Source organism: Merops nubicus, unplaced genomic scaffold (assembly GCF_000691845.1).
Source record: "Merops nubicus isolate BGI_N331 unplaced genomic scaffold, ASM69184v1 scaffold5866, whole genome shotgun sequence".
Classification (NCBI taxonomy): Eukaryota; Metazoa; Chordata; class Aves; order Coraciiformes; family Meropidae; genus Merops; species Merops nubicus.
Genome location: NW_008614234.1, coordinates 3,721 through 14,296, shown reverse-complemented (window position 1 = coordinate 14,296; position 10,576 = coordinate 3,721). Strand labels below are relative to the sequence as shown.

The 10,576-nt window shown below is 49.4% G+C and overlaps 1 protein-coding gene across 1 annotated transcript in view; it reads left to right on the top strand.

The window, feature by feature from the left end:
* Positions 1–704: 704 nt before the first annotated feature.
* LOC103774715 (anaphase-promoting complex subunit 1-like) overlaps positions 705–10,576 on the top strand; it is a gene marked incomplete at its 5' end in the record, with an annotated part of 11,649 nt that continues 1,777 nt past the window's right edge. The window contains 18 exon segments of the mRNA XM_008942138.1: positions 705–823; positions 1,458–1,729; positions 2,527–2,761; positions 3,495–3,586; positions 3,687–3,785; positions 3,788–3,832; positions 4,019–4,101; positions 4,450–4,528; positions 4,666–4,740; positions 5,348–5,424; positions 5,640–5,730; positions 5,829–5,882; positions 6,165–6,358; positions 6,735–6,821; positions 7,351–7,468; positions 8,249–8,326; positions 8,716–8,783; positions 10,422–10,560. Coding sequence (XP_008940386.1) covers positions 705–823; positions 1,458–1,729; positions 2,527–2,761; positions 3,495–3,586; positions 3,687–3,785; positions 3,788–3,832; positions 4,019–4,101; positions 4,450–4,528; positions 4,666–4,740; positions 5,348–5,424; positions 5,640–5,730; positions 5,829–5,882; positions 6,165–6,358; positions 6,735–6,821; positions 7,351–7,468; positions 8,249–8,326; positions 8,716–8,783; positions 10,422–10,560 — 2,005 coding nt within the window.

Below are 10,576 nucleotides of genomic sequence, written 5' to 3'. Positions count from 1 at the left end.
TTGGGGACATTCTAGGCCCAGTGGCCTCCCAGTTGTCCCCATCCTGCTTTTTTATTAGTTTATTTTTGGGGTGTTTCTTTAGAAAAAACCAAACCTCTGAACCCCATTAACAGGCAAAACACTCTACAGAAGTAGGAAGCTGAAGGAATGCCTCAAATTTGTGTCTGACCTGCCAAGCTGAGTAATCTAACAAGTCTAGAATGTGTTCCCAGAGTAAATCATAGAGAATTGTGGTCAGCATTCTTGGAAGCACATCATTAAATCTCTACACAGTTCAGTACTAGATGTCATCACTAGTCATAGCAAGATCCCATAGGGCAATCAGCTTTGTTTTGCTTTCCTCTTTCACCTGGGTGCTGATTTGGCTGTTAAATTGTCCCTAGCACAGGTTTGTAGGAGAAACAGTGGCAGGTTTCAACATGGTGTCAGCTAAAGAGGTTCAACTTGTCAGGAGCAAAGAGGAAAAAAAGGAAAGACAAGATGCTGTCTTACTGTTGGGGGAAAAAAAATGGTCTGTCCACTGTCTGTAGGAGGTTCAACTTGTCAGGAGCAAAGAGGAAAAAAAGGAAAGACAAGATGCTGTCTTACTGTTGGGGTTAAAAATGGTCTGTCCAGTGTCTGTAGCTTCATTTTCTATCCTGTATTTGGGAAAATGTTCTGTGTTAAGCCACTGCCTTAGCTTGGGTTTGTTTTCTCCTCCCCAGGCTGCTCCAGCTCTGCCAGAGAACCATGGCACTGCCTGTTGGACGAGGGATGTTCACCTTGTTCTCCTATCATCCTGTTCCCACGGAGCAGCTGCCCATCCCTAAGCTGAATCTGACTGGTAGGCTTGGTCAGGGCTTTCTCCCAAAGAAATTCAGTGTTTGGCAGAACGTGGTGGAGTTTTTCAGTTCTTAATCCTGTTCCTTCCTGAACTTCTTGTGCTCCCTTTGGAAGCCTGTATGCTAAATATGGAATGATACAGAGAGTGTTAGCATGGCCCCTCTGCAAGGGTGACACACAAAGCTGTGAAGAGTTCCAAGTGATAGGACAAGAGGAAATGGCCTCAATTTTTCACAGGAGAGGTTGAGGTTGGAGCTGAGGAACAATTTTTTCCCCTTGAGGGTTGCCCAGGGCAGTGGTGGAGTCCCCACCCCTGGAGGGGTTTCCAGGCCGTGGAGATGTGGGGTGAGGGACACGGGGCAGTGGGGACCTGGCAGTGCTGGGGGAATGGTTGGACTCCATGACCTTAAAGGTCTTTTCCAACCAAAATCATTCTATGATTGCCATTTTCATAGTATCTTCTGTGCCTTTCTGCCAAGAGTTTCATAACTTCAGAAGACAACCAAGGAGCTCTCCACCCAAAAAAAAACGTTACCTCCCAATTCCCTTCACTCAGCACCCTCCAGGAAGCTGAGAGCTGTTTCTGGAGCTTTTTGGGGTCACCTCATGGTTGGGGATGGTTCTGTCCCTGGCAGGCCGTGCTCCTCCTCGGAACACCACCGTGGATCTCAACAGCGGCAACATCGACGTGCCCCCAAACATGGCCTGCTGGGCCAGCTTCCACAACGGGGTGGCTGCTGGCCTGAAGATAGCCCCTGCTTCACAGATAGACTCTGCTTGGATTGTCTATAACAAGCCCAAAATTGCTGAGCTAGCAAATGAATACGCTGGCTTCCTCATGGCTCTGGGTCTCAACGGGCACCTCACCAAACTGGCCACCCTCAACATCCACGACTACCTGACAAAGGTGAGGCCTTTTGCATGAGCAACCCTGAGAAATATCTCTAGGGCTTGAATTCTTGAAACCCAACCAGAAAGAAAGAGGCAGCAGATTTCTTTGAAACACTGAACTGGAAGTTTCCTGGTGTGGGAGAACATCAGAGATGCTTTGTGAGTGTTTGTAGCACAGTTTTTTTCTGTTGAAAAGGTGTTTCAGCAGTTTTATCACAGAATCTTTCCATGCTCACTGAGACAGGTGAATGCTCTGAATGGTTTCTGCTCAGTTTTTGTCAAGATGTTCTTGTTGATCTTTGCATTGACCCAGTTAGAGCTAGAGACTCAGGATTTCATGGACTTTGTGTTAAAACCTGGAAACCTGATGTGCTCATGAAATCTCACCTTGAATTGTAAGAAGCTGTGAATACATCATTCCTTTCAAACAAAGCAGGAAGCTGCAGATGTGGGGAGGATAAAGAACTCCCAAGGAGGTAGAGAAGATCCTTTTGAAGCTAAAAATTCAGGTTTTGTTTTTAGAACAATGGAAGTGTTGGGGGGTTTGATGGAATCTAAACCTCTGTGTCGTGACCACGCTCAGTATTTCCTTGGGCAAGGAGTTCAGTAGGGGTAGAAATCTGCCTCTGCAGTGAAGTCAGACATTTGGGGAACACTTTTACACCCCTAACAGCTAGTGTTCATTTTGCTGAAGAGGTGGATCAAAAAAAAAATCAGCTGCTGTGTATATTTGGCAAGATGAGATGTGTGTTAGGTAAACGTTCTCCCTTTTCTGATGAGGTCTGATCTCTGATCCCTCATCTCCTTTGGCAGGGCCACGAGATGACAAGCATTGGGCTGTTGCTGGGCGTGTCTGCTGCCAAGCTGGGCACCATGGACATGGCCATCACACGCCTCCTGAGCATCCACATCCCTGCCCTCCTGCCCCCCACTTCCACGGAGCTGGATGTGCCCCACAACGTGCAGGTGGCCGCCGTCGTTGGCATCGGCCTCGTCTACCAGGGCACGGCCCACAGGCACACAGCTGAGGTCCTGCTGGCAGAGATAGGTCAGTACCAGCACTGGGACAAAGGGACCTGAGCCTGGGAGGGTCACAACACATGGATGGTTTGCCTGGGGCATCAGGGGATGAGGATTTGAACATGAATCCTTTTAACTGTTCACCCCTGAGTCAGTGTTCACCTCTCGTTTCCCCAACGTCCTCTTTAGTGTCCAGAAGAACAGAAGTTCCTGGGAATTGTGTGGTTGCCCAGGTGGCCAAGAGAGCCACCAAGCATCCTGGCTTGGGTCAGCACCACTGTGGCCAGCAGGACTGGGGCAGGGGTTGTCCCCCTGGATTGGGCAGGGATGAGGCCACCCCTCAAATCCTGGGGCCAGTTTTGGGCCCCTCGCTCCCAGAAGGACCGTGAGGGGCTGGAGTGTGGGCAGAGAAGGGCAACAAAGCTGCTGGGGAAGGGTCTAGAGCCCAAGTGTGGGGAGGAGCAGCTGAGGGAGCTGGGGGTGCTGAGCCTGGAGCAAAGGAGGCTCAGGGGAGCCCTTCTGGCTCTGCACAGCGCCTGACAGGAGCCTGGAGCCAGGGGGGGGTCGGGCTCTGCTCCCAAGGGACAGGACAAGAGGAACCAGCCTCAGGTTGCCCCAGGGGAGGTTGAGGTGGTACATGAGGAACAATTCCCAGACTTTCTTGAGAAGGGACAGCTTCTCCCCCAGTTTCATTAGGAATTAAAGGCTATTTCCCTAGCTGGAGCTGTAAGAGGTGACTTCTGCTGCTGTGTCTCCCCCAGGACGTCCCCCTGGACCAGAAATGGAGTACTGCACAGACAGAGAGTCCTACTCACTGGCCTCTGGCCTGGCCTTGGGCATGGTTTGCTTAGGGGTAGGTGCCTCTTCATTTCAACTGCAATTAGCAGAAAAAAATCATTCCACAGGGAGGCAATTCCATCTTATTTCTTCTTCTCCTCCTCCTCCTTCCTCAGCACGGCAGCAATCTGATTGGCATGTCAGACCTCAATGTTCCTGAGCAGCTGTACCAGTACATGGTTGGGGGTTACAGGAGATTCCAGGCAGGAATTCACAGGGAATGCACAGGGAGAAGCACAAGTCCCCCAGTTACCAAATCAAGGTATGAACTGAGGAGTTTTTGCTCCTTTGAGCTGCAGATTGCAATAGTAGAAGTCTGAGGGGGGGGTGTCTCCATGCACCAAGTGACTTCGGGTCACATCCATGCAACAAGAGGCTGTGTACACATCACTACAGGCTGTTGTCTTCCCAGTCAACTGGTCTGAAAGTCTGTGTTGTGTTTTGGCAGGAGGGAGACACCATAAATGTGGATGTCACTTGTCCAGGGGCCACACTGGCACTTGCTATGATCTACCTAAAGACAAACAACAGGTACTGACCTTGGCATTGTGGAAGTAACAAACAAGAGGATGAGAGGAACCAGCCTCAAGTTGCCCCAGGGGAGGTTGAGGTTGGAGCTGAGGAACAATTTTTTCCCCTGGAGGGTTGCCCAGGGCTGTGCCAGGCTGCCCAGGGCAGTGGTGGAGTCCCCACCCCTGGAGGGGTTCCCAAGCCGTGGAGATGTGGGGTGAGGGACACGGGGCAGTGGGGACCTGGCAGGGCTGGGGGAATGCTTGGACTCAATCATCTTAAAGATCTCTTGCAACCAAAACAGCTCTGTGACTCTGTGAATTGCTGAAATAAGATCTGGCAACTGTGTTCCTCTGCTGTGCTCTGCAGATCTATTGCTGACTGGCTTCAAGCACCAGACACCATGTATTTGCTGGACTTTGTAAAACCAGAGTTCCTGCTGTTGAGGGTGAGGTTTTCTTTGGTTTCCTCTCTCCATCTGCATTTCTGAATGCATTTAATACATTAGGAAAAAAAAAAATCCAGATGTTGGTGGTTTGTTTGGTTTTTTCTTCCTTATGTTTTGGCTTTCTCACTATTTTTTAGACCTTGGCTCGGTGCCTGATTCTGTGGGATGACATCTTGCCCAATTCCAAGTGGGTCAACAGCAACGTGCCTCAGGTAGGTATTTACACCTCATGGGATTGTTCTGCTATGGGGACATTTCCAGAGCCACATGAGCTGCACCAAAAAATGTTTGATAATCCAGTTCAGATTCCTGGACCATTAACAGGAGCTTTGGGGGCTCCCATCCCATCGTGGTAGAGAGGAGGGGGCTGGGGAGGGATGCAGCTCTTCAAGTCATAAAATGGTGCCAGAGAAAGAGAGGGATTAAACTGGGCTCTACATGGCCCAAGCAAGAAGTGCAAAATTGCTGTGAGGAGCCTTCAGCTGAGGGTTAAATGATGGATAAATCTCCCTCAGGGTGCTGGTGGTGCCTGTGGCCTCTTGGGGTCTCACCCTGTGCTGTTGTCTCTCATATCTGAGTGCACACATTAACACTGTGCTTCAGACACAGTCTGGCCATTGTTTTAGAAAGCTTTAAGGGATCAGATCCAGGAGCATTTGGACCCTTTGGGATCAGAAGTACAACAGAGTAATAGCATGTGGGGGGGGAAAAAACCAAACAGCTTTTCAGAAACAGCCCTGGTTTGTATCGGGCATGAACCCTCAGTGCCCAGAGGTGCAGTGAATTAATTGCTTTCCCCTGGATTAATGCTTCTTGTAGATTATCAGAGAGAACAGTATCTCTCTTCAGGCAACAGAGCTGCCTTCATCTGAAGACCTGAGCTTAGAAACACTGGCGTGAGTAACATAAAAAGTCCTGAAAAATGGAGCTGAGCTCTTTAGAGATACCAGAAAAAAACCCCTTCCCTTGGTATTTCAGAGCTCCACGGTGGAGGATAAACCTTTCTTTTCAATTCTCCCATTTTGTTAATTGTGAAGGGCTTTGTGATGCATATTCAGCTGAGGAAAAAAGAGCAACATTTAGTCATTTCCTGTTTATCTTGCTTAATTAGGCAAGCTCATGTCTACATCATTGCTGGAGCCTGCTTGTCGCTGGGATTTCGCTTTGCAGGTTCGGAGAACCTGGCAGCTTTTAACTGCTTGGTAAGAGGGGCTCATTTTTTGGTTTCCCCTTCCATTCCCATCGAGCTGGAACTGGATCTTTTGTATCTATATTTCTTATGCATTTCTTTTCTTGCCAGTATAAATATGCAACAGATTTCCTGAAGTGTTTGTCAGCACCAACGGCTTCCATAGTAAGTCCTCTCTAGTTTCCTCTGGCTGCGTGGTGGAACGTGCTTCAGTAACTCTCACCAAAACCCTGATGGAAACTAAACCATCCTCTGTGCTCTGCTGTGCTACAGCCTGTTTATAGAACATGAATCACTTTTGCTGAGGCCTTTGCTGCTCCTCTGCTTTCCCACTTTCTGTGGAATGTGGTTTTTGAGCTCTGAGGTAGAAAGCGGCGCCGTAGCCCGACCAGAAGCCCGCTTTTGACCACAGAAGTGTAAGAAATGCCTTTGCTCTTCTGCCTGAAGACAGGTCACTACAATCTGGAGACGTGCCTGAGCGTCCTGCTGCTGTCCCTCTCCATGGTGATGGCTGGTTCTGGGAACCTCAGAGTCCTCCAGCTCTGTCGTTTCATGCACAAGAAGACGGGTGGAGAGATGAACTACGGCTTCCACCTGGCTCACCACATGGCCCTGGGGCTTCTCTTCCTGGGAGGAGGAAGGTGACTTCTCGTTTCCAAGGGCATTTCTTCTTTAATCTTTCACCTCTCCTGCAAAAGCTGGAGCAGCGTGCAGTTGACTTGATTTTTATCATTATTTTTTCATAACAGAGGGATGCACAAAGATGTTTTCTACTGCAAACCAAAGTCCTGTTGTTCTCCTGTTCTTAAACACCAGAGAAATGTATCTTGCTTGTGTTTCTTCCCTACCACTACATGTTTATTTTGGTTGCTGTAGGAACACATCTATGAATCCCTTGCCTGCCTGCACTTTGCTAACGTCCTTCCCTTCCCTGGGACACCAAAATATTTTGAATGCCTGTGGTCCTGGCCAGTGTTTGTTATCAGAGGAACTAACAGATGATGTTTTTTTCTACAGATATTCACTGAGCACCTCAAATTCTTCCATTGCTGCTCTCCTCTGTGCTCTGTACCCTCACTTCCCTGTGCACAGCACGGACAATCGGTAAGGAGTTGTAGCTCCTGCAGGTCAATCATCTTCTCACAAAAGAGGTTCTGTAGAGGAAAATTAGATTTTTACCTCTGGATATATTCTTTTTTAAAGAATTTTTACCGAGGTGCTCTGTAAATGAAAGCATTAAGAAAAGAAAGAGTGGAAAACAAGCAGTGAGTGAAGGTGTAAGGTGATGATCACTGGTCTTTGATTGGTGAGGAAATGCAAGCAGGCTTCCCAAGGCTCTACTCTGTGCTCCTGTGACTTCACTCTTCCAGTTTGCTCAGCTGAGAAGATTTTCGTGCAAGATCTGTCTGTTTATGACCCTCGATCAGTTTTAGTGAGGCTTCATTAGCTCCTGTTCTGTTGGTGAACCCACTCATGTTAAAAAATACCAAGCCTGCTACATGGCTACAAAATTCTCTTGTGTTTACTCGACAGCTGTGTTCACTTAGTGAGCTGTGGGTGGTTTGGTGTTTGGGGGTTACCCCCTGTGTGTGCTGCAGGGGGCTGGATGCCTCTTCCCCCTCTCCCCCAACAGGTACCACCTCCAGGCTCTGCGTCACCTGTACGTGCTGGCAGCAGAGCCCAGGCTCCTGACCCCCGTGGACGTGGACTCCAACACTCCCTGCTACGCCCTCATCGAGGTGACCTACAAGGTAACGTGCCTGGGGGGGGGCCCTGGGAAGGTGTGGGGACAGCTGAGGGTTCTGACACACCAAATTCTCCCTGTGGTGGCCAACAGCCTTGAGTCTGTTTTCAAATCGTGCTGAATTCTGTGCAGGTGATGAGAAGGGTGGTGCTTGACCCACTGGCACCTGACCTGGGCTTTGATGGCACCTGCAGAGCAGAATAAAAAGCACCCTGAGGTCTTCAAGCAGTCAAGTGTGTAGTCACCAACCCAGGGTTGTAGTTCACCTCTTCCTACAGAGGACTTTCAAAGGCACAGAAGTGGCTGGAACCATCTGTGGTTTTAAAAAGCCACTCCTAATTCTGCTGAAACAGGCAACTTGGTGTTCCTCCTTGGTGCTTGGGTTGTGGGTGTTTTGGGGGAGAGCCCTTCCATCATACAACCTCATGTGTGATGCTCCTGGAAGGAGTGATGAAAGGGCTCCTGGCATTTCAGAGGAGAAGAGGTGCAGCAGCACGGATCCTTTGTGTTTCTAGCAAAGCACCCAAAATTTGGAGCTTTGGAGGCTGGCTTGCACCCTGCTCTGTGCTGCTCCATCGATGGGAAGTGCAGTTGTAGTCAGTCTTACACTGCTTGACATTCAAGGCAGTGCTAAGTCATGAATTTACTCAGAACTCAGGAACAGAAACCACCTGACTTCTGACTTCTGCCAAGGGAGTCGCTCTGAATGAGATGCACGTTTTTTTCTCTCTCTTTTTCACACCAAAATGAGCTCTGCTAACCTGTGAATGCTGGTGGCATTTTGAAGGGCACGCAGTGGTACGCGGAGGCCACCGAGGAGCTGATGGCACCCACGCTTCTTCCAGAGCTCCACTTGCTGAAGCAGGTAAAGGAAGTCTCCATTCTCCTGAGGAATCTACTCACCCCCTTTTTTGTCTCACAAACAGTGCAAGAACAGAGATTTGGTGGCTTTTCTTTGATTCTCTGCCCAGCCTTGGCCAGAGTGGGGACAGCAGCCCCATGGTGAGGGCTCTGGAGAGCAGATGTGTAATTATGCCACGTGGATCATTAACACTTTCAGGATCTGGTGTAGCAGGGAGTTTTGCTGTGGGATGCACCAATTCAGGTGCCCTTCCTGCATTTTCTGGGTGGGTAGCAGTAGAAAAAGGGCACAGTGCTTTTGTAAAGGGCCAGAAAGAACTGGAAGCTTGGGTAGGAAACTCTTAATTTTATTCTTCTGGTTATATCTAGTAATAAAAATGCTTAATTTGACAGATCAGAGTGAAGGGACCACGGTACTGGGAGTTATTAATAGACCTGAGCAAGGGGACACATCACCTCAAGTGAGTACTCTTCATAATGCTGAACTGAGTCATAACCTGGGAGTCATTTTTTTTTAACATTTATGGGGTTTTTTTTTAAACTTTCAGTACTTGTAACACCTACAGGTTGGAAAGAAGTCTGGTTTTGCTGGGTTCCCTGTCGTGCCTTGGACAGCACTTCAGGGTGAAGAGAGAAACTGCGTAGCTGGTTTCACCTATTGATGTGAATAATTCATGCAAAAACAACAGGGCAGGGGAAAACCTGATAGTAAAAACCACAGATCTTGGCAGTGGGATGGAGCAGTATCAGAAACCATCTCAGACTCATGATTTGAGTTTGGTTTTGAGTGGGTATGATGTCACCTTTCCCAGACTGTTGATACAGGAGTTAGCTAACTGTTACTGCTTTGTGAAAGACTCTTTGTTTCTCATGTTACGTGGAGTTTACCAAGCACTTCTTGCTACATTTGAACTCTCCAGGGGGCAACTGTGAAAAACAAATCTTACCGGAATGCAGTATCTGTGGGTAACATCATCCTCCTGCTTCTGCCTCACCTACAGCACAGCTCCCTGCTCTGAGGGGTGGAGGAGCAGCCAGCTGCACCTCTCAGCAGTCAAACGGGTGCTTTTGGAGTTAATTTCATGCTCCTGTTGGGGTCCAATGAAACAATTCAGCATCTGGTGGTCCGTGCCTTGAAAGATCATGGAATTATCTTTAAAGATCATGAAATTATCCTTCAAGCAGCAGGGTGTAGATCCCTCCAGATGAGGAGGCACCTACTGGTGGCACAGCATCGTGTTCCCCAGCCCTTGAAAATGGCAAGGGCCTGGCTGGGGTGGTGTTCTGGTGATGAGGGCACGTGGGAGGAGCCATCCTCCTGAGCTTGGCACATGTGAATTGTTCCCCTGTTGTCAGCTCAGCAGCAGGTTTCAATACAGACCATCCTGTTATTTTAAGGATGCCCAAGGGCCTGCAGCTCATGGTGCAGCTGATACTCTGGGTCAGGGGAAGGTGACTTGGAGCTGCTGCCCAACTTCTCTTTGCAGGCCTGGTCAGGAATTAACAGGGGTTATTGGGGTGTTGGGGGTTTTCCTGCAGCACCCCTCTAAAGCTGAGGAGACTCACTCACATGGTTTTCTTTGGTGCTGGGAGCTCATCCTCCAAGAGCCTGACAAGAACCTGCAGTGGTTTCAGGGGGTTCTGTTCTGTTTATCAGGAGAATCATCACAGAATCAAACTAATTTGGGTGGGAAGGGACCAGTCAGTTGGACTTTCATCCAGTCCAGCCCCCCTGCAGGGAGCAGGGACACCCCCAACCAGAGCAAGGTGCTCAGAGTTTGTTCCACCCTCCCCTGGGAGTGTGCCAGGGATGGGGCAGCCACCACCTCTCTGGGCAGCCTGGGCCAGGAGCTCACCACCCTCAAACATTTCTTCCTTATGAGCCTGGCTGGTCCCTTTTTTGCCACCTTTGCCTGGTATCACATCACTATGGGATAGCAGCCTGCTCTGAAGACAGCAGCATCTCTGTGCACACACACAGGGAGGGCAGGATGGCATCGGTCAGGACAGATCCTAAGCAGGGATCATCTCACGGGTGAGCTGCTGGGGCTCCCATTTCCTCCACGTCGCCTCTAAAAGCACTTTTGTTGTTATTCCAGATCCATTCTTTCCAAGGGTGGCATCCTGTACGTGAAGCTGAGGGCTGGGCAGCTCTCCTACAAGGAGGACCCCATGGGCTGGCGCAGCCTCTTGGCACAGACCGTCACCCACCGCAACTCTGAGGCTCGGGCGTTCAAGGTACCACCCCCCAGAT